The sequence below is a fragment of the Desmodus rotundus genome, chromosome 12 (assembly GCF_022682495.2).
Source record: "Desmodus rotundus isolate HL8 chromosome 12, HLdesRot8A.1, whole genome shotgun sequence".
NCBI classification, from domain to species: Eukaryota; Metazoa; Chordata; class Mammalia; order Chiroptera; family Phyllostomidae; genus Desmodus; species Desmodus rotundus.
Window position 1 is genome coordinate 42,449,430 of NC_071398.1, and position 22,823 is coordinate 42,472,252.

The 22,823-nt window shown below is 51.2% G+C and overlaps 1 protein-coding gene and 1 long non-coding RNA gene across 4 annotated transcripts; one reads left to right on the forward strand and one right to left on the reverse strand.

The window, feature by feature from the left end:
- The first annotated feature begins 534 nt into the window (after positions 1–534).
- On the forward strand, positions 535–22,306 carry CEACAM19 (CEA cell adhesion molecule 19). 3 transcript variants are annotated; one of them, XM_053916186.1, is made up of 8 exons: positions 535–771; positions 1,548–1,916; positions 11,354–11,480; positions 17,384–17,467; positions 18,361–18,407; positions 19,469–19,554; positions 20,163–20,246; positions 20,960–22,306. In XM_053916186.1, the coding sequence occupies exons 1-8, from the start codon at positions 717–719 to the stop codon at positions 21,011–21,013; spliced, it is 906 nt and encodes a 301-aa protein (XP_053772161.1). In that variant the 5' UTR covers positions 535–716; the 3' UTR covers positions 21,014–22,306. The 3 variants fall into 3 exon arrangements, with proteins under 3 accessions (XP_053772161.1, XP_045058916.1, XP_053772162.1); XM_045202981.2 differs by lacking the exon at positions 20,163–20,246; XM_053916187.1 differs by lacking the exon at positions 17,384–17,467.
- Positions 8,081–15,110, reverse strand: LOC123480664 (uncharacterized). Its single transcript, XR_006656745.2, has 3 exons — positions 14,316–15,110; positions 11,724–11,817; positions 8,081–9,217 (listed from the first exon to the last, which is right to left on the reverse strand). It is a non-coding gene; the product is annotated as an uncharacterized lncRNA (long non-coding RNA).
- Positions 22,307–22,823: the final 517 nt, after the last annotated feature.

Below are 22,823 nucleotides of genomic sequence, written 5' to 3' on the forward strand. Positions count from 1 at the left end.
TCCTCTTGGGTTCTCCCAGCCCCCTGGCTCCTCCATGCCAGCCCTGATCACTCTGGACCATCGTTATCCAGAGGTGGGTCTGTCCCACTGTGGACCGAGGGCAGGGCAGGAGCTGTCTTAATAGTCACTGTGTCCCCAGTACCTCCCAGCATGGGGTTGCGCATAAGGAGTGTGTGTTGGAATGAATGAATGAATGATTTTGAAAAACCATGAGAAGAGCTTTAGAGTAAGCCAGCCATAGGTCAAATCGCACCTGCCCCTTCTGATAGACTTGCCTCTCTCCCTCTCCTCAGTTTCCTCATCTCTGAGATGGGAACAGCTATGCCTGGTGGATGTCGGCGAGGCACTGTGTGTGGGCCTGGGAGAGGTGGCGGGCGTTGCTCAACCAGGAGCCACGGTGACCGCTGTTGCTGCTGACAGTCACGCTGAGTGGTAAGAAGAGATGGAAGCAGGTCAAAGGAGGAGTGCCAGGAAGTTCCAGAAAGTTCCCCCGCCTCCCCGGGAAACTGGTTCTGCCAGTGTCTGCACATTCATTCCAGGGAGCACAGGAGAAGGCTCCGGAGCCTGTGGAAAGGGGGTGCCAGGGCTCCGCCAGCCTCTGCCATGTCTCGTAGGCACCCCCGGGATCTTCACTGAGCTGGCCCACGGCAGACAGCCAGGGCCCGGCCCTCCAGTGTCCAGCAGGTGGACCCTTCACATATCCCCAGGACACCAAGATGGAGATTCCCACAGGGACCCAGTGCCACTTCTCCAAGGACCTCCTGTTCTCAGGTAAGGAGGAAGTGTACCCCCAGGGCCTAAGCAAGAAGGCAGGACTCAACACAGAGGGTTGAGGTTTCCCTCTGGAAGAAGAGAGGATTGTCAGGGAAGATGAAATTATGAGAATAAAATGAAAGGGAGAACAATGAGGTACAAACCCATCACCATTTTACCTATGGAATTTCTAGAATGTTAGGACCATGGGGGCAGGAATTTATGGGTGTTGTAGCATAAATAATATATATGCCTATAAATATTGTTTCAGGGGTGTCACACTCATTCTTTCTGGGGGCCACATCAGCCTTGTGGTTGCCTTTAAAGGGCCGAATGTAATTTTAGGACTGTATACATGTAACTCCTCCTTAACAGTTAAGCGAGAGCTCAGCGCTACTGCCGGGTAGAAACAAGGTGCCAAGCTGGATAAAACAAGGTGCCAAGCCGGATAAAACAAGGTGGAGGGCTGGATTCGGTCTGTGGGCTTCGTGTTCGCCACCTGTGGCGTTAGATGAATGAATTAATGGATTCAGAGGCTCTGAGTGCTTACAGGCAGGCCACACAGCATCTCAGGGCAGAAAAACCTTCTGGACCAATGGGATGGCAAACCTGTGTCATGCATACCTGGATTTCCACTCCTGAACCCAGGCAGACATCACTAATCAATCCCAGCACTATTTCCAATGAACAGCCCTGAGAGTTCTGACCCCCAGATGAAGGCTTAGAGGGCAGAGAACGCTATGATCCCTGCCCAACACACTTCTGACCTCAGGCCTCCCTTTAACTCCCCACAGCCTCAGTCCTGGCCCTCTGCATCCTCCAAGGCTCCTGGGCAGCCCTCCACATCCGAAAGATTCCAGAACGACCTCAAAAGAGCCAGGACCTCCTCCTATCTGTCCAGGGCCTCCCAGACACCTTCCAAGACATCACATGGTACCAGGGGAAGGAGACAGATGGCGGCACCAGGCTGTTCTCCTACATCCCTGATCTGCAGCGACCCCAGAGAGACGGCAACGCCATGAAGCAACGAGACATTGTTGGCTTCCCCAATGGCTCCATGCTGCTGCGTCACGCCCAGCCCAGCGACAGCGGCACCTACCACGTGGAGGTCACCGTCAACCCTGCCTGGACCATGCGGGCCAAGACCGACGTCCAGGTGGCCGGTGAGTGCTGGGTGCTGGGGGAGGAAGTGGGGAGTTAATGCTCCCTGAGCAGCTACCATGTGCCCGGCCCTGTGCAAATACTACCTCTATTCAGCACGCATGGATTGAGCGCTTACTATGTGCTGGGCCCTGAAGATATTTAGTCCCCACACACATTAACTAATAAAATACCTACAGAGTGCCACACACGGAGCCAGAGCTGGAGAATGGACCTTCTCACTTACTCCTCACGTGCAGTCATTAATGAACCATTTATTGGGCACCTAGTGTTTGCCTGGTCCAGAGGGATACACTGTATCACTCAATCCTCGTGTTCATACTCAAGTGTTTTTTTGGTGAATCCACTCTGGGCAAAGCACTAGAGACAGGGTAGTGGACAACAGCAAAAGCTAACTTTTCTGGGACGTTTGCTATGAGACAGGTACTGTTGTAAACATGCCCTAGGCAGGGGTGTCCAAACTCTTGGTGTCTCTGGGCCTCCCTGGAAGAAGAAGGGTTGTCTTGGGCCCCACATGAAATACACGGAGACAAGTGATCACAAACAAACAAACAAACAAGCTCATAACATTTTAAGTAGATTAAGTAGTCGGGCTGCATTCATAGCCACCCAGGGCCGCATGGGGCCTACGGGCCGCAGGTTGGACGCCCCTGCTAGAGTATAGCTCCTCAGCCTGGGCGCTGCTGGCATTTGAACCGGCCAGTTCTTTATGGCAGGGGCCGTGCTGTGTGCCGTGGGACATTGAGCAGCCTCTCCGGCCTCTCTCCTCTACATGCCAGTAGCGCCTTTCCCATCGGGACAGCCCAAAATGTCTCCAGACATTGCCCGATGTCCCCCAGGGATGAGATCACCCCGACTGAGAACCACTGCCCTGTGTTCACTCATTTTTGCCTTTAAAAAACTCCATGGAAGGTGCCACGTCAATGATATCTCAGCGGAGCTGGCCGGGGTGGCGAATAATATGCAGACTTGATCTCTCATGTTCTATGTCCCCAGAGTTACCCTTTTGACTGTCCTAATGTACTCTCTTTGTTTGAAGATTGTATTAGCTTATTTTTAGAGAGAGGGGAAGGGAGGGAAAAAGTGAAGGAGAGAAACACCAGTGTGTGGTTGCTTCTCCCACACCCCCTACTGGGGACCTGGCCCACAACCCAGGCATGTGCCCTGATTGGGAATCGAACCGGCGACCCTTTGATCCTCAGGCCAACGCTTAATCCACTGAGCCACACCAGCCAGGGCTTGTATTCTAATTTGTCAGTTTACACACTGGTCTCACTAGGATAATAATTCTTCAAAGTGAGAGAAATAGAGCACACTCTTCCTTTTATCATCCAACATCTACCCCAGTATGAGGGACATAATAGGGTCTCAGTTAATGTTTGTTGACTAAATCAATAAGTGAATGAAAACTTTAATTAAAAAAAAAACACTCCAAGAGGCAGGTGCCATTATCATTTCCATTTTACAGATGAGGAAACCGTGGCACAGAAAATGGGAGAGCTGAGATTTGATCCTATGAAGCCACAGTGCCGGGGTCTGGGAGACTAACCATGTCCTCTCAAAGAGAAAAGAAAAGTCTCCCACCGTCACTGAAATGTGGGGTGCCGATAATGAACATGTATAATAATTACGATGCCATTCCAGATAGTGACCTCACCACTAATAGTGATGGCTAATGTTCTTTAGAGCTTGTTCCATGCTGGCCTTGCATATAGTCACTCACCTAACCCTCACAGAAGCCCTGTGAGGCACGCAGTATCGTTAGGCCGATTTTACAGATAGGGAAACTGAGGCGCAGAAAGGTTATGATTTGCTCCGTGAAAACAAATGGAGCAGAATGATGTGACCTAGGATGGGAGGTAATCGGGGAGGCCTTGCTGGAGAAGGAACACTGAGCAGAGATGAAAAGAAGGCAAAGGAGGGAGGGAGCCTTGCAGGTTTCTGGGGGACAAACTTCCCGGCAGAGGGAACAGCACGTGCAAAAGCCCTGAGGCCAGATCAGTTTGGTGCATCCTAAGCACAGACGGAAGGACACCGTGGCCTACAGGGTGATGAACAAGTCGGGTGTCCGTAGGTGAGTCTGAGAGGCACTCAGGGGACAAGCTTGTAGGCCATGGGGAAATGGACAAGAAGCCACAGTTTAACCCATCAGAGGGGCCCAGTGCAGGTTGAATTTGTGTTTTATCCAGGAGGGACCTGAGGCTCAGGTGGTTTGAGGCACCTCCCATTTCAGGCAGCTAATCCCCAAATTAGTGGCAGACTCAGGTTTCAAACGCAGGGCTGTCTCTGAAGACGCTAAACTGCCCATTCACTTATTCCTTCAGCAAACACTCCCCAGGCACCTCCTCCTCGAGGTCTCGTCTGTGTCTGGCCTACACTGAGCGGTGCGGGGACACAGTGGTGACCAAGGCAGGCCTGGCCTCGCCTCCCCCATGCTCACAGCCCAGGAGGGAAGACAGATACTAACTAACTAATCACACACACATGCACACACAAACACAGATCATTGTAAACAGTGCAGGCAACTGTGAGGAAAGGCAAGTGCAGGGATTATGAGATTGTATATAGGGCATCCATTGGGGGTATCAGGGAGGTTGGGCCAGAAACGTGATCCTTCAGCAAAGCTTGAATGATGACTGGCCATTCTAAGTAGAGGGGAAAGAAGCTTTGGGAGGAGTTCAGGCAGGGAGTTCAGCCTGTGCAAAGGGCCTGTGGCAGGAAGCTGCAGGGTTCATAAGCTGAGCTGGCAGGAGAGCAAGGGGAGCATCCTAAGGATGTCTTTGAGCCAGGACTGAGGTTGTAAGGACAGAAGCTCTCTCTAACTGGCGCAAAGTGGGGAGAGCTTGTAAAACCCCAGAGGGAGCCCCTGGGAAGTGAGCGCCTCAAGGCCTGGGTTCACAGCTGCTCCCTGGAGCCTAGAGCAGGGCAGGACCCACCGCTGAGTGAATGAATGGGTGGGGAGCCCCGCAAGATCTGGGGGGAAGTAGTTGTCAGGAAGGCCATAGCTCCCTCCTCCTCCAGAGGACACCACCTCTGGCCTCATCTCCTCTTGGGCTCCATTCTCCCCTCCACGGCCTGGCATTCCCACCAGGACACCAGAGTGTGTTAGCCCAGGCTCCTTTGCATATTCTGAATCCCGTCTTGCAGAATGTGGAGAATTTTTTTAAAAGGAGCTGAAGAGAGAGAGAGAGACAGACAGACAGAGAATCTGGATGGCCCCATCTGGCCTGCGATTTGCTTCCCCTTGAGTCCAGGGCCCACCCTTTGTCCAAGGGGGTGGGATCAAGTCGGACAAATTGGATGGGGAGCTGGGGTCCTGGGGATCAGAGCTGGGCAGATGAGCAGGAACTCAACACCTGCCATTTCTAGTAATGATAACATGTATTTATTATCGCTTCGGTCACCGTTAATCTCCGGTGCCTCGGGCAGTGCACACACTAAGGATCCAATACTTGCAAAGCCATCGCCCATCTAGCGAGCACTTGCTACGTGCGAGGCACGTCCAGGCTCGGGCCTGCGCTGACCTCACCTCACCTCATTCCATTCCCATAAGAACCCCGTTGGGAAGGCCCTGGGATGATCCCCTCTTTGCAGAGGGGCAAACGGAGGCCCAGAGAGGGCCCAAGGCCACGCCGCTGGGAGGAGGAGGACCAAGGCTCCAGCTGGGTCCCACTGCATTCCCTCGAGCCCCTGACACCTGGCTCTTTCTTTACCCGGGCTGCTTCCACCCCACCAGGGCTCCAGGGAAGCACTGAGGGGTCCCCGAGGAGTGCGGCAAGTAACGGGATAGGAACTGCCTCAGCTCTCAGAGGGCTGATCTCAGGAAATGCAGAGGCAAAGCCAGTTCAGCTCCATGGAAAAGGAAGAGCAAAGGAGAAGGCGGAGGCCCTGACCCGTGTGGGTCAGCTGGCCAGGCATTGTCCTGTAAAGCGAAAGGTCACGGGTTCCTTTCCCAGTCAGGGCAGTAAAAAAAAAAAATTTTTTTAACAAAAACATTTAAAATAAATAAATAAATAAAAAGGAAAAGGCGGAAGCTGAATTCGTGGGAATTAGGGACAGAGTTGAGAGTGTCCTCAAGTCAGGACGGTCTCCTTGGCAACCAAGGCATTTATTTTTGAGGGTAGTTGTGGCCCCAAATTCCACTGCGTGGTGGAGGGTGGAGATGGCAGGGTGCACTTCCTGCACCTGCATCCCCCTTCCCCCCCCCCCCCCCCCCGCCCCATAACTCAGGCGCTCTCTCTCTCTCCTAGTCATGAGGGGATGGGCTGTAACAGAAAGGGGGTTAGTAGAGGGCCTCGTGCTCACGGGGCCTCCAGAAGGCTGGGAACCAGGAACAGGGCACAAATTACTCAGCAAAACTGCCCCTGCCCCCACCCCCCTGGAACAAGCACTGCCCACGCTAACAGCTCTGGGTACCGGAAAGCTGCATTCAGTCGGTCCTTCATTCGTTCCACACCCATCACTGAGCACCTGCTGGGTGAGAGGCACTGAGTTTACAGAAGGGACCGACAGAGAGCTCTGCCCTTGTGGAGTTTATAGGTCGGTGGGCCTGGCGACCTCATTCTCATCATCAAAGGCCTGGCCCGATGACACCGCTGTCTCTGTGTCTCTAGCTTCTAAAGCCCAGTCTCGCGTGGATACATCTGATGGGGAGCCTGGGTCACATGACGGTGCCAGACTGAAAAGGAGGCTAAGGCCCTGGCTTGTGTGGCTCAGTGGATTCAGCGAGGCCTGAGAACCTAAGGGTCGCCGGTTTGATTCCCAGTCAGGGCACGTGCCTGGGTTGCAGGCAAGGTCCCCAGTAGGGGGTGCACAAGAGGCCACCACACATTGATGCTTCTCTCCCTCTCTTTCTCCTTCCCTTCCCCTCTCTCCAAAAATAAATAAATAAAATCTTTTCTTAAAGAAGAAAAAGAAAAGGAGGCTAAGAAAGCGAGTCTCTGGCAGGATTCCTGAGGTGGAGGATTCCCAGGCACAGGGCAGCCTGGAAACATGATAAAGGCCCAGGACTTGTAGGTACCGTGCCTGTCTCCACTGCACAGATGAGGAAACTGGGGCTCAGAGAGGGGAAGTCAGTAGCCCAAGCTCCCACAGCCAGGAAGCAGCAGAAACCAGGCTCAACAGCCCAGAGGGAAGTCACAGTCCCTTACAGCTGGAGTCTGTTGTTTTGTAAACCTAATCTCAGGGTTTTCTAGCAACCCTACATGGGCGCCTCAAAGACTTCCGGGCCTCCTGACAACCAGGGCAGTTAATGAGGAGCCACACACCCCTTAACTGGCCATGTGCAGAGCAGCTCACACACATTTATCTTCTGTGTCCTCCCAGCCACGGCATCATGACCCCCGTTATTCAGGCGGGGAACTGAGGCACAGAGAGTTTAAGCAACGTGTTCCAGGCCACCGGGCTGGGGAACAGGGCTTATACCCAGGCTGGTTGGCTCCAAAGCCCACACTCTTAACTATGACTTTAGAGTAGGCCCCCCACCCCCACCCGCCACCCCTTAGCCGTGGTTTCGTTTTCTGCATTTTGGTGACCTGTGGTCTGAAAATGCTAAATGGAAAGCTCCGGAAATAAACAATTCATACGTTTCCAATTGTGTGCCATTCTGAGTAGCGTGATGAAACGTCCCACCACCCAGGCCCATCCTGCCCAGGATGTGAGTCACCCTTTGTCCAGCATGTCCTGCCCATTAGTCACCCACAGCGCAGGAGCAGGGACGCTGGCAACTCAGATATGCCAACGGGATGCTAAAAAGTGCTTCCCGTGAGTGAAGGTGAGTGCCGTGCACTAAGATACTTTAAGAGACAGAGAGAGAGACCTCATTCACATAACTTTTATTACAGTATAGTATAACTGTCTTGTTATTGTTGTTAGTGGCTTACTGTGCCCAATTTATAAATTAGACTTTATTATAGGTGTGTACGTATAAAAAACATTATATAGGGTTCGGTATTACCTGTGGCTTCAGGCATCCCCTGGGGGTCTTGGAACGCATCTCTGGCAGATAAAGGGGAGACTAGTGTATTCTGTCTGGTTGTGAACAGCCATCACGGGAGACTCACTGTATGGTGTCAAGGGTTTACTAGTCACTGGCCATTGACCTTCAGTCAGATGGCCAAGCCACTCAGAGCCCCCACTGCCACGTCTGACAATGGGGGCAGCCACGACACCTCCCCCCATGGGGCTGTCATCAGGGCGAGCTTGGCAAATCCATTCGCTGCTGCTGCTGCTTTTGAAGCTCTGCAAATCAACAGTCCAACCGAACGAGAGACGCACAGGCTGTTTATTCAGAGCTCGCTCTGCACAGCAAGGCAGTTGGCCGCCGTCACCTGCATCGCGGCAGAGACTCAAAGGCAGGCGGAGGGAAAGGCTAAGGGTGCCCTCTGTGGAGGGTGTTGGCACAGAGGAGCGGGGCATCCTACGGGACTGGTTAGGGTGCATATCTGGCTCCCTCTGGCTGGTCCTAAGTTAGAAGTGGGGACAAAAATTAGGGAAGCTGTCGGTTATTAACCAAGTCCTGGCCATGCCGGGCCAGATTGTTACAGAAGTTATTTAGCTTCTTGGATGGTTCCTAAAGTTAGCAGGCTGGCTTTTCCAGGGCTGTTTAGAAGAGGACTGGTTTCCTGGGCGGGTTGCTGCAGGTCGTGGGTCAGAATTCTGGTTTTATAGATGGTCTGGCCATTGTCCGTTTGGATAATGGTCTCTCAAAGCTTTCAGGGGCGATCGTGTCTAATCAAACATCCTCAGGGACGAATCCTGTCCGCAGAAGAAGACCCAGATGATTCCTTTTTAGTAGAGCTGAGCATACATGACCCCAGAGACCAGGGAGGAGAAATGCCAAAAAGAAAGTTTTCAACCCCGGAAGATGAAATATGATGTGAGGACACGTTCCAGTTACTCCTGGCTGCAGAACAAACTTGGTGGTATAAAACAAAAACCATTTTATTGTGTTTACGACTTCTGGGATCAGGCATTTAGACAGGCCGTAGCAGGCACGGCTCAGTGGCTTTGTGATGTCTGGGGCCTCAGATGACAAGACGCAAAAGGCTGAGGTTAGCCCAAATGCCGGAGGCTGCACCATCAGGGGTGCCTGCGCTCACATGTGCGGCTGGCAGCCGGGACCTCAGCTGGCGCTGCTGACCAGATCAGTATCACACGGCCCCTCCGATGTGGCTGCCTGGGCTTCCTCGAAGCGTGGTGGCCGCGTTCTGAGGGAGCGAACATGGAGAGTGGGTATCCCAGGAGACCAAGGCAGAAAATGGACTGCTTCTCCTCAGTGTCACCTACAGCGCACTCTTTCTCTCTAAAGAGTTTATTTATTTGTTTTTAGAGAGAGGGGATGGGAGGGAGAAAGAGAGGGAGAGAAACATTGATGTGAAAGAGAAACAATGATACACAACCCAACCAGGGACGGAACCCAAAACCCAGGCATGTGCCCTGACCAGAAATCGAACCGGCGAACTTTCGCTTTTTGGGACAATGCCCAACCAAGCCACACTGGTCACGGCTACACTGCATTCTGTCGGTTACAAGGAAGTCACGACAATTGGCCCAGATTCAAGGTGGGGGGCGGGGGGCGGGGCAGGCATAGGTCTTTCTGCCAGATAGGAGAATAGCAAGGTCATATCCCAGAAGAGCATACTGTTGCAATCAACTTTGGAAAATACGGTGATTCACAGGCTTTCTCTTTACATGCTCACTGTCTAAAATAAAAGGCAGGAAACCATCAAGCTATAAAAAGAGGGCAATTATGTGAATCAGGCAGGGTTCTTGCTTCAGCAACAGAAACTGCTTCTGGCTGATTTAGGCAGCAAAAGAATGGATTAAAGAATCCTGAACAGCTCACACACTCTCAGGATGACAGAGAACCAGGGTTGGGAGGTGTGTTATGTTGAATTAGGTTTCCTCCAAAAGATATGTTGAGTCCTGACCCGCAGTCCCTCAGAATACAACCTTATTTGGAAATTGCGTATTTACAGAGGTAAGCAAGGTAAAAGGAGGTCATAACGGGGACGCTGGCCCAATATGCCTGGTGTCCTCATAAAATGGGGAAATTTGGACACAGAAATGTGTATGGGAAGTTGCCGGGGTGTCAGTGTCAGAAGCAATACCGTCATTTTGTTTAGCCAATGCAGTGCTTTTAAGGCATGTCTAAATGAGCGATCCACACACAAGGCTGGAAAACATCTTTATCTGGGGCAGGCTTCTGCCCAGTTAAAATTCAGGGTTCTCTTTCCAAGGAGGCATATGTAAGGTCTTCACAGCAGCAATAGGGCTCCAGTCCTCACAGGCCTCCCAACTCCACAACCAACTTCCAGAACAAGGGATATCCTTTTCCCAGGCTCTGAACTACAGCCCTTCACTTCACTCTGATTGGACCAACCTGAAGCAATCACTTAGGCCAAGTGAATGAGGAGTTCTGATTGGCTTACATCTGGATGGCTACCCATCCTGATCCATTGGGAAATAACAGTCTTTACTGGCTCAGAGCCTGAAAGATCTCATTCCCACCATTCAAGGCTCTCAGAACCCAGGCACCTCTTTCAGAAGCCGCACACAGTGGTCATTAGGAGTTCAGGTGGCCAGGTGTGATCCCAGCACTGTCCTTACCATGAACTAACCATGAGCCCTCAGGCGATCAGTTCACTTCTCTGTGCCTCAGTTTCCTCATCTGTACAATGGCACAGAATCTACTTCGGTGGGTAATTGAGAGAGCTGTGTATGTGTGTGTAAACTAATTAAATCTTCACGACAACCCTACAATGTAGATATCCTTATGATCCCCATTTCACAGATGGGAAACTGAGGCACAGGAAGGCTGAGTGATCTGCCCAAGGTCACATAGCCAGGAGGAAGCAGGGACTAGAACCCCAGTATTCTGACCTCATGGTCTACAAACTTAGCTGCCAAGAAGGGCTTGGATATACATGTCCAACTTGAGATTAAAGGCTGAAGGCCTCGGGTTGGGGGCCAAAAGTCTGGTAGGCTTTGTCCCAAACCTGGCACGGTGAGTTTGAGAACCCTGCTAGTCGAGTCCTCTATATCCTCCACAAAATACAGCCCAGAACCTCCTGCTTTCACTGGAAGAATGGAGACATCATACCTGAGGCACAAAAAAGCGGACAGGTAGGTGGGGTAGGGGATCACGTGAGGAGGTAGGTGTTGGATGTGCTGGGAATGGTAGGGAATCCTAGGGAAGCTGAGATCTTGAGGTGGGACAGCCAAGGAGCTCCATCTGGGACTCACTGGGTTTTATGTGCAGTGGAATCAACCAGGTGGTTGGATACTCAGGTCTGAAAAACAGAAGAGAGCTCTGGACTGGGAAGTTGCCCAGATCACACCTCAGCTCTCGGTGGATAGTCACTGATGCAGGGGATGGGGGAGTGGGTAGGGGGTGCTTCTGAGACATCACACAGCCTTTTCTCTCTCATTCTCTTAGAAAGGCTGCCCGTAAGCACTGGGAACATGGCTGCCATCATCATTGGATCTCTTACTGCTGGGTCCCTCTTCATCGGCATCATCGCCTATCTCCTGGTGACAAGAGGCTGGAGGGGCCAGAACCACAGGTACAGGGGCCTCAGGCCTCTCTGCTTTCCTTCTGTCTACTTCCCCTGCCCTCTCAATCAACCCCATTCATTGATTCTTCCACAAGTCACATCATCTCACCAATACACAATCTCATCAAATCTTGGGACCCCTGAAGTGAAAGAATCTTTCTATCCTGTATTGGACAGAATTCTGCATCACAAAGGACAAAAACCCAACACTTGAACTGGCTTACAAAGAATTAGAAAATGTTTTTGTCCTACCTGAGCTTCAGGTGTGGCTGGATCCAGGGACTCAATTTTTGTCAAGAAACTCCTTCAACCCTGACCAGTGTGCTTTAGTTGGTTGGGCGTCATCCTGCAAAGTGAGAGGTCATGGGTTCGATTCCTGGTCAGGGCACATGCCTGGGTTGCAAGTTCAGTCCCCGGTTGGGGTTTTTATGAGAGGCAACCAATCAATGTTTCCCTCTCACATCAATGTTCCTCTCCCTCTCTCTCTCCCTCCCTTCCTCTCTCTCTAAAATAAATAAATAAATAAAATATTTTTTAAGAAAAGAAAAGAGATACTTCCGACCAAGATGGAGGCATAAGTAGACCACTGTGCCTCCTCGCACAACTAAAAGAAGGACAACAACAATTTAAAAACGAAAAACCACCAGAACTGACAGAAAATCGAACTGTATGGAAATGTGACAACCAAGGAGATAAAGAAGAAACCTTCATCCAGACCGGTAGGAGGGGCAGAGATGGGCAGCCAGGCGGAGAGGACTCACAGCAAGGCGGCGTCTGGCGGACCCAGTGAGGTGGCGGATGGTGGAGCGGAGTGGGCAAAGCTGCAGCTGGCCGGCAAGGCAGCAGGTGGTGGACCGGGTGACAGACAGGGTGACAGACCGCACAACTCAGAGCTCCAGCATGGGGAAATAAAGCCTCAAACCTCTGAGTGAAACACCCGTGGGGGTTGAGGCGGCAGCAGGGGAAACTCCCAGCCTCACAGGAGAGTTCGATGGAGAGACCCACAGGGTCCTAGAGCGTGCACAAGTCCACCCACTCGGGAAGCAGCACCAGAGGGGCCCAATTTGATTGTGGGGAGTGGAGGGAGTGACTGAAAATGGGCAGAGAGCGGAACAAGCGCCATTGCTCCCTCTCAGACCCCTCCCCCACATACAGCGTCACAGCGCAGTGACGAGCGTTACCGCCCACTAGTGAACACCTAAGGCTCCGCCCCTTTAAGTAACAGGTGCACTGAGACAAAAAAAAAAAAGGCCCAAATGAAAGAACAGATCAAAGCTCCAGAAAAAATACAACTAAGTGACGAAGAGATAGCCAACCTATCAGATGCACAGTTCAAAACACTGGTAATTAGGATGCTCACAGAATTGGTTTAATTTGGTCACAAATTAGATGAAAAAATGAAGGCTATGCTAATAAAATAAAAGAAAATGTACAGGGAACCAATAGTAATGTGAAGGAAACTGGAACTCAAATCAACGGTGTGGACCAGAAGAAAGAAAGAAACATCCAACCAGAAAAGAATGAAAAAACAAGAATGAAAAAAAATGAGGAGAGGCTTAGGAACCTCCAGGACATCTTTAAATGTTCCAACATCCGAATTATAGGGGTACTAGGAGAAGAAGAAGAGCAAAAAACTGAAAACTTATTTGAACAAATAATGAAGGAGAACTTCCCTCATCTGGCAAAGGAAATAGACTTCCAGGAAGTCCAGGAAGCTCAGAGAGTCCCAAAGAAGTTCGACTCAAGGAGGAACACACCAAGGCACATCATAATTACATTAGCCAAGATTACACAGAAGGAGAGAATCTTAGAAGCAGCAAGAGAAAAGGACAGTTACCTACAAAGGAGTTCCCATAAGACTGTCAGATGATTTCTCAAGAGACCTTATGGGCAAGAAGGGGCTGGAAAGAAGTATTTCAAGTCATGAAAGGCAAGAACCTACATCCAAGATTGCTCTATCCAGCAAAGCTTTCATTTAGAATGGAAGGGCAGATAAAGTGCTTCTCAGATAAGGTCAAGTTAAAGGAGTTCCTCATCACCAAGCCCTTATTATATGAAATGTTAAAGGGAGTTAGGGAGTTACCTAAGAAAAAGAAGATAAAAAATATGAACAGTAAAAAGGACAGCAAACTCACAGTTATTAACAACCACACCTAAAACAAAAACAAAAGCTAACTAAGCAAACAACTAGAACAGGAACAGAATCACAGAAATGGAGACCACATGGAGGGTTATCAACAGTGAGAGGGGGAGAGAGAGGGGAAAGGTACAGAGAATAAGTAGCATAAATGGTAGGTAGAAAATAGACGGGGGGAGGGTAAGAATGGTATAGGAAATGTAGAAGCCAAAGAACTTATATGTATGACCCATGGACATGAACTAAGGGGCGGGGGGAATGTGGGAGGGAGGGAGTGTGCAGGATGGAGTGGAGTGAAGGGGGGAAATGGGACAACTGTAATAGCAAAATCAATACAATATATTTTTTAGAAATAATAAAAAATCTATTATCATCAAAAAAAGAAAGGAAAGGAAAGGAAAAGAAAAGAAAAGAAAAGAAAAGAAAGCCCTGGCTGGTGTGGCTCAGTGGATTGAGGGCTGGCCTGCAAACCAAAGGACCGCTGGTTCAATACCCAGTCAGGGCACATGCCTGGGTTGTGGGCCAGGTCCCCAGTAGGGGGTACATGAGAGGCAACCACACATTGGCGTCTCTCTCTCCCTCTCTCTCTCTCTCTTTCCACCTCCCTTCCCCTCTCTAAAAATAAATAATTTTAAAAAGAAACTCCTCCACACACCTCTCAACTCTGCCTTTCTCTGTGGTGGCTTTATTCTCAGGCAGGTTCTCACCTTGTAATGTGATAAGAAAGCTCCTAGTAGCTCCAGGCTTATGCCCCACCAGCTCAATCACCACAGAGGACAAACTGCCCCATGTTCCTCATAGTTCCAACCAAAGCCCAAGGGCTGACTCAAATCACATGTCCTCCCACGGACCAGTTACTGTGGCCAGGTGCTGGAATGCTCTAGTCGTCCAAACGTAGGCTATGTGGGCAGCCCTGGAGCGGGAAAAAGGCCCAGCTTCACATGACCAAATGGATTGAGAGTGGGGAGGGGTTCCCCAAAGGCAAACCAGATGCTTTTGCCAAAGAAGTGGAATGGATGGTGAGCAGGCAAAGCCATCAGACAGTGCCCACTTCTGCATGGGTGGGGAGAGAGCAGTTGGGGCCTGTTTCCCCAGGAGACAGTCTATTCACGAAACACTCCTTCCTCCTGAGATGAGCCTCTTCAGAACTTGGTTCTGAGCTGGTTGCAGATAAGCGGTCCAGTTCTTCTGCCACTCCATAACCCCCAGAACACGAAGGCAGCAATCTTCTCTCTTCCCTCAACTCTTGCTTGCGTGTTGTGGTTTCTTGACCTTCGCCACCTCACTTGTCTTCCTCCTGATATGTCGTAATTTAGGGGTGGCAAGGGGCTGTAAAAAACACTATAAGCAGATCCACTTGAAAATGGAGCCACAGCAACAGACAAAATAGGCTCATAGAGGCAGAAAACAGACTGCCAGCTGTCAGAGGGGAGGGGCTAGAGGGGCTGCGTGAAAAAGATGAAGGGGTTAAGAAAAACAAAAAACCATAGACAGGCAACAGTATGGTGATTACTAGAAAGAAAGGGGGATGGGGGGAGGTGAGAGAGGATAAAGGGGAGGGGAATGGAGATGGAAGGAGACTTGACTCGGGGTGGTGAACACACAATACAACATACAGATGGTGAATTATAGAATCGTACGCCTAAAACCTATATCGTTTTATTAAGCAATGTCACACCGATAAATTCTACTATTAATTAATTAATTAATTAATTAAATGGAACCGGAGCAGTCATCCCTGAGGAAGCACCTGGCCCCTTTTATCCCTCAAACCTTTGGAATGTTAAAATGGGACAAGATAGGCTCCGGACTGGGACTAAAGCAGCTTTGTGTCCAAAGGTAACACTGTTTGCGAAGATAACCAGAAAGCAGACGTTAACACTAGGACTACCTGACCAACGACTGTTCGGTTAATAATCTGAAACCCTGCGTGCTTATCTGCACCAACAGAAATGCCTCCTCCTGATATCATCGTTTCCCTTTCCCTTCCCATGCTTCCTCTCCTAATGGGAACGCTTTTTGGATTTCTGCCTGAGTCAGCTGCTTGCTGAAGAGCTCTTCTTTTTTTATCTCAAGTAAAAGCTGTGGCCTCTCGATTTGGCCTTTTATTTTTAGGTTAACACAGCGTTCACCTCCTAGCCCAATTCTGATCAGTAAAACAGTCAACACATATTTGCCAAGGACCTACTAGGTGCCAGGCACTCTTCTAGGCACTAGAGAGCTCCGTGGAAACGGGTTGGAGGTCGCATCTAAGTTCAGGGGGAAGGGATGCTGTGATTGGTTAATACCGTCTGCCACCGTCCAATCAAAGGGAGTGTAGGCACAGGAGCCATTCCCGCTTGACTCCTTCTTAGCTCACAAGAGGAACCGAAAGAGCTGATGAGAGAGTATCTGTCCATCTGGACATAGTTTGCTGTAGTCTCTAGAGAAAAGGGAGGCTTAGAGGCATGACGTCATTCACCAAGTGGCCTAGAACTGGCTTGCGACTGCCAAGAGTTTCTCCGGACAGAACCCGGCGACTTGGAAGCTCCAGACCAAACCTAGGCTCCGTGCGTCCTGACCCCCTGACCAGCTTTTCCGCACTACATCCAGTGTATACATTGTATACAGTGTATGCAGTGTATGCAATGTATGCAGTGTATACATCCAGTGGTTCCCACAGACTCTCAAAGACTCTCAAAGCACTGGCTAAACTATAGGCAACTTAGCATGGCATTCTGGGCCGGGACATTCAAAAACACGGAATCGTGGAAATATTTACACAGAGGGAGGTATTTCGGGGTAAAAGGCCATGACCCATGCGGCTTACCCTCAGGTGGTTCAGGGAAAAAATATGCCTGGGGAAAGAGAGAGGGAGAGAAGAGAGATGCTAAAGCAAATGGAGTGAAAATAACAGGCCAATTTGAGTAAAAATTATATAGAGGTTTTTCATACCGTTTTTGCAATTTTTCTCTAAGTTTGAAGTATTTGCACATAAAAAAGGTTTTTTTAATGGCTTGGTATTTTTAAAGGCTTTGGAACACGTGGTGAAGAAATCCTTTTTCCGTTCTCTTGGCCTCGTTCTGATTGTGGTAAATGAACAGAATCCGATTCTAGTCAGCCTTTAGTGCCTTTCTAGTATTTGCTGGCTTTTACCAAGAGAAAATAGGCAGCTACACTGAGCTACAAATCATTGTTGGACTTTTTTCAATTTTCCCGGTTATTTTCTGCTTATGTCTAGTTGAAAATAGTTTTTATGAATAATATAACAGCTTCTGACGGGTCTCCCAGCTTCCACTCCTGGCCCCACAGTCTGTTCCTCGTTCAGCAGCCAGAGACACCCCATTAAAATCCATCAGCTCAGGGTCCCTCAGAGTCAAGGCCACCATGGACATGAGACCCAGTTCAGTCTCCTGCCCCCCCCACCCCACACCTCACTTCCCTGACCTCACTGCTTCCCGCTCTCACAGCCTCTCTTCCTAGCCTCGCTCCTCTCCTTGCTGCTCCTCTGCTGCTGCTGCTCCTGCTCCTGCTCCTGCCTCAAGGCCTTTGCACGGACTGTCCCCTCTGCCGGGAACTCTCTGTTCCTGATTTCTGCACATCTGCTCCCCTTGGCTATTTAAGGATCCTCAGACCATCCTACTTAAAATCACACACACAAACCCCTTCTACCACCTGCTCCTTTCCATCTTCATTTTCCTTCAGAATATTTTTCACTCTACTGTTGATTGTTTATTCAAATTCCCTGTCTGCCATCTAATCTAGTGTTATCTCTATCTTTCTCTTTCCCCACTAGAGTGTCTGCTCCAGAATGCCAGGGATCTTTGTCAGTCTTGTTCCCAGCTGTGTCCCCAGTGCCTTCAACAGCATCCAGCTCATGGTTGGTGTTCCATAAATATTTATTCAGTGAATTTATAAATTTGAGGTGGTGACGCCAAGTGTACTTTTTAAATAAGAGTATTCTAATGAGCCTATTTAAAGAGAAATAGTTTGCCCTGGCTAGTGTGGCTCAGTTGGTTGGAGTATCACCCTATACTCCCAAAGATTGGGGGTTCCATTCCCAGTCAGGGCGCATACCTAGGTTGCAGGTTTGAACCCCAGTAAGGGTGCATACAGGAGGCAACCAACCAATGCTTCTTTCTCACATCAATGTTTCTCTCCCTCTCTCTCTCTCTCCCTGCCTCTATTTCTAAAATCAATAAACATTTTTAATTTTTTAAAAATTAAAAATGTAAAGAGAAATATTTTTTTCAAATGCAAACAACAGTTGATTTAGAAAGTCACAGAGTTAAAAAAAAAAAAAAAAGTGAGCCAGCTGGGCTTTGTGGGCGCAGGCAACAAGTTATAGGGGGAAAGAAGGGCCCTTGGAGAGAGAGAGAGAGAGAGAGCACAAAAGTACATGCCTTGAGGGAAGAAGAGGGGAAAGGGGTGGAGAGAGACAGACAGACAGACAAGAGAGCCTAGAGAGAAATATTGAGGAGATTATGAAACAGGTGGGTGGGGCAGAATTGCTTGGGTGGTCTGTATAAATGGCAGCTTTGGAGCAATGTTGCTCGTTGGTGTAAGGTGGACGCTGGGGAAACTGAGGAAGAGCTGTGTGGCTGGGTATTACGGGAGAAGAGATGCAGATGGGGACGGGTCTCGTCCTGGCTCGTGCTGAAGCGGCACCACCTCTGTCTCCGGGGCCTGGTGGGCTTTCCAGCTCCCCTGGTCTCTGTCCACCTACCTGGGCGTTTGACTGCACTAACGTAGGTTCCCTCCACACGCCCCCAGGATGGCGAGCACGGGGAAACCGGAGTTGGACCCCAGCCGTAACAGTGGTAAGCCAAGGGTCACGTCTTGTTACCTGGCCTTCCTCACGGCTCTTTCCTCTTCACCAGCAACAAACCCCCTTGCCCTCCACCACTTGGGGACTCCCAGCTGCTTGCCCCACCCAGATCTCTCTAGGGTCCCCAAACTCAGCCCACAGATTCTGAGGGCATCAGCACTCACCCCAAACCTGTTTTTCTCCTCTCCTCAATGCCTGGCACTCCCTGACCCCAGTCACCATCACACCAGCAGGCCACGCCCACCCCAGGCTCCACCTCCCAGATCCCTACAGCCAGCTCCTCTCTGGTCTCCCCGACAGCCTTCACCCCATTCCTGGCAGGGTCCTTCTAAAACTCTGACCATGTCACTACTCACAGACCCTCCATGGCTCCCCAGTGCCCTTAAGGTAAAGTTCAGGCTCCCTAATATGTCTCTCACGGATTCCCATAAACTGGTCCCCACTTTCTATCTGGCTTCACCTCTGACATGTAACATTCCCATCCTCAGACAAACAAAATGAAAGACAGACCAAACATACAGTTCCTCAAACATGGCAGGCGCGTCCTGGCTGGTGTGGCTCAGTGGATTGAGCACCAGCCTGTAAACCGAAAGGTTACATGGTTGATTCCCAGTCAGGGCACAGGCCTGGACTGTGGGCTACATCCCCATTTGGGGACATGCGAGAGGCAACCAACCAATGTATTTCTCGCACATCGATGTTTCTCTCCCTCTCTTTGTCCCTCCTTTCCCTTCTAAAAATAAATATATAAAATCTTTTTTTAGAAAACCTTCACTTCTCCTTACAGTCTCAGGTGTCCCCTCCTCCAGGAAGCCCTCCACGACCCTTCTCCAGGCCCTGAACCCCCTCCGGGAGCCATCTGGGCTCCCCAACACCAGCCCTGCTCACTCTGGGTCTTCCCTGTCTGGGGACAGGTCTGTCCCCGACATAGGGCTGGGCAAGAAGAGGGATTTGCACAAATGTTAGTTGAAGAAATAAATAAATGTCGACAGCCATCAGAGTTGGCCTGTGGGCCACCTAACAGCTGGTTCCTCCCCTTGTCCTCTGCTTCAGGCGACAACAACATCTATGAAGTAATGCCGTCTCCAGTCCTCCTGGTGTCCCCCCTTCACGACACGGGGTCCACCAACGCCACCACGGTGAGCCCCCACACCTCTCCGCTAAAGCTTCCTCTGACCTGGTGCCTCCCCTCCCTGGTGCCGGCCACGGTACCTCCGGGGCGCACTGTCGCATGGTTTGGGAATGGTGACTGGCTCTCTGGCATCTTTCCTTACTTAAAAACCAGAAGGAGGAGGAGAGACTGGAAGGAAACAGCGCGAAGAGCGTTTGTCTCGGGCCTGGAGGCAGGGGTCGGGCTCCATTTTCCCTCTTGTCTGTGTTTTCTGCACTGGGCATATATGTTCCCTTTATACACAGGTGGGAAGGGTTGATAGAAATAGGAATTAAATTAAATAAGAGGAGAAACTGAAGAAGCTAAGACTAAACACGAGGAACCACAGGTGTTGACGGGGAGGCCTATGTTCACGGGGTGACTGTCAGGCCACTAGACGCGCCCCGTGAAGCGGCACCCTCGCACCCATTTGTTGGAGGGAAGCACTGAGGTGCAGGCAGCTTGCACCCTTCACCCCGGGCCTCCCAGTCAAGGAGGGGCTATGGGGACTGGGAGTCAGGTCTGTCCTAACACCAAAGGACAAGGGTGGCAGGTGGGGGTGCCAGGGCCTGGCTCATCCGTGTTCTTCCCTTGCAGCCCCCGCCCCTGCCCCCGCCCCCGCCCCCACTCCAGATCCAGCTCCCGCCCCTGCAGCCGGTGCAGCAGAACCACGAATACCAGGTGTGGGTCTGGGAGGCAGGAGGGATGGCCGGGATCCCATAGAGCCAAGGTGGGGAAGGGTCAAGGACCCCGCTGGGAGAGGCTGCCCTCACCACCACTCTCCACTCTCAGGGGTCTCGCTGGGAGACCCTTGGCAAGTCCTTCCCCTCCTGGGGTTGCACTTTCCTACTGCGTCAAAGGGACTGAAGGCTGTGAGTTTGCGGAGAGGAAATGAGGGGCAGGGAGGGGAAGGGCCTCGCTCAGGGTCCCGCAGTGGGCAAGGCCCATCCCTGGGCCTGGGTCTCGGCCCCTCTCCACCCCCTCCTGTCTGCCCCTGGGTCTCCGTCTTCCTCTCGGGGTCCCCGTCTGTCTGCATGTCTATGTGTGTGTCTCTCTACAACGTCCCGCTGTCTTCTCGCTCCTGCTCTGTCCTTCCCCATTTCTCTCCCTAACTCTCTCTGCATCTCCTCACATCTTTGTTTCCTCTGTCTCTTTTTCATCTTTTTTTGTGTCTGTCACTCTCATCTCTTCATCTCTGTCACTCCACGTCTACCCCTTTTTCTGGCTCATCCAGCACCTCCGTGCGCTGCGTCTCTCTCCACCTCGGCCTTCTGTTCTCTGTTCGACTGTGTTTTTCTCCATGTCTCCCAGTCTCTAGCTGTTTCTTCTTTCTCCCCACAACCCTCAGGCCCCAACAACAACCCCTCCCTTTCTCTCTCTCTCTCTCCCACCAGGATCTACTGAATCCCGACCCTGCCCCTTACTGCCAGCTGGTGCCGTCCCCCTGAAGGGGGCCCCAGTGGGCAGGGAAAAGCCTCAAACCTCCCCTGGAGGCCTCACCCCTGCAGAAAAGCCTCACCAGAGACCCAGCAGGACCAGGCCATCAGAGCTGTGGGGCTGGTTGTGTGGACTCGGCTGAAGACACAGCAAGGCATTGGGCAGGTGTCCCAGGTGGGGGACAGTAGACCATGACGGGCCCAGCTTCCCGCTCGCTGTCCTTCCTGCAACCTGACCTAAGCCATGGGCCTGCGGAAAGCAGGCTCTTGCCCCTGTCTCCTCCTCCACTGGAATATTTGGGGGTTAGGAGGGCCATCTCAGGCCTGACTCCAGCCAGACCTCACAGGTGCCCACTTTGCTGGGCTCCCCACTGACTGTCAGCCCACAATGCCCTACCTCCAATCCATGGTGGCCCTTGGAGCCCCTGTCCCTGGGGACAAGGCAGCCCCCACCATACATGCTCCAGAGGACAAGGCACATGGCAGGGAGGGCTGGCCTCACAGGTCTGTGGCCCCAGGTGACAGTCCTAGTCAGTTCCCATGGCTGTCAGACCCCTTCCCTGCTCAGCAGAGCCAACCCCTCCCAAAAGCCAGTCTCTTGGAATCTGTGGCCATCTTCTGCCCTGTGCCCCCCGCTCTGAATCTCACCAAACCTCTCAGGACAGGACTCTCTCCTCTACCCCACCCCACCCCCACTCCCAAATGTGAGCGTGGTCTGTGGCCCTTAATTTATTCATCCATTCGTCAATAAGTGGGCTGCGAGCCATGCACAGCTCTGGGGCCTGCAGCTCTGGCAAGGAAGGAAGCAGAGAAAGACTCCTACTCTCCTAGGGGAACGCTGGGTCAGGAAGAGAGTCGGGAAACTAAGTACCTAGGTGTTGGACGGGCTGGGGGAAATAAAGAAAGGAGGGGAGTTGGGAGTGGTTCGCTGAGAAGGTGACAATGACCTTTAATGCTCAATGACAATGAGCACAGACCTGAAGGAGGAGAGGGAGGGAGCCATGTGAAGAGCTGGAGGCAGAGCTTCTCAGGCAGCGGCAACGGCAAGTGCAAAGGCCCTGAGGTAGGAGTGTGCCAGTGTGTTCAAGGAGCAGCAGGGAGGCCAGGGTGGTGGGAGCAGAAGACAGACAGGGCTAAAGGGTGAGAGGTGACATCAGGGAGGCGGGCAGCAGCCGAGCAAGCAGGGCCAGGTATAAGGTACTGCAAAGACTGTGGCTTTTGCTCGGGAGCTGAAAAAAAGTCTGTGGCAGGCTGAATAATGGCCCCTCAAGGTGTCTATGTCCTTATTAACCAATGTGACCCCCACGAATTCAATAAAATTATCTATGTCCAAATTCCCTATGGATGTTATCTTATACGGCAAAAGGGACTTTGCTGCTATGACTAAATTCAGGACCCCGGGATGGGGAGTTATCCTGGGCTATGGGGAGGGGGGTGGTAAATGTAATCGCAAGGGTGTGCATGAGAGAGACACAGACAGCAAACGTCAGAGCAGGAGGGAAGGGAGCGGGATTGAAGGGCACACTTGGGAGACAGAGGGAGGGCCAGAAGCCACTAACCCTCGCTGGCCTTGGAGACAGAAAGGGGCCAGTGAGCAGAAGCCTCCAGAAGCTGGAAAAGGCAAGAAAATACACCGTCCCTAGAATCCCCAGAAAGCAACACGGCCCTGCTGATACCCTGTTTTTGGCCCAGTGAGGCCCATTTCAGACTCTGGAACTCCAGAAGTGTAAAAGGATAAATTCCTCTGGTTTTAAGCCATTACATTTGTGATGATTTGTAATAGCAGCAACAGGAAACTAGTAGAGAGGATGAGGAAGGATTC

What these genes read in the sequence shown, in the direction of transcription:
- CEACAM19 (XM_053916186.1), top strand. Translation starts at nt 717, where the DNA reads ATGGAGATTCCCACAGGGACCCAGTGCCACTTCTCCAAGGACCTCCTG. An exon ending in GGACCCCAGCCGTAACAGTG is followed by an intron (nt 18,408 to 19,468) that starts GTAAGCCAAGGG and finishes CCTCTGCTTCAG; the next exon opens with GCGACAACAACATCTATGAA. An exon ending in AGCAGAACCACGAATACCAG is followed by an intron (nt 20,247 to 20,959) that starts GTGTGGGTCTGG and finishes CTCTCCCACCAG; the next exon opens with GATCTACTGAATCCCGACCC.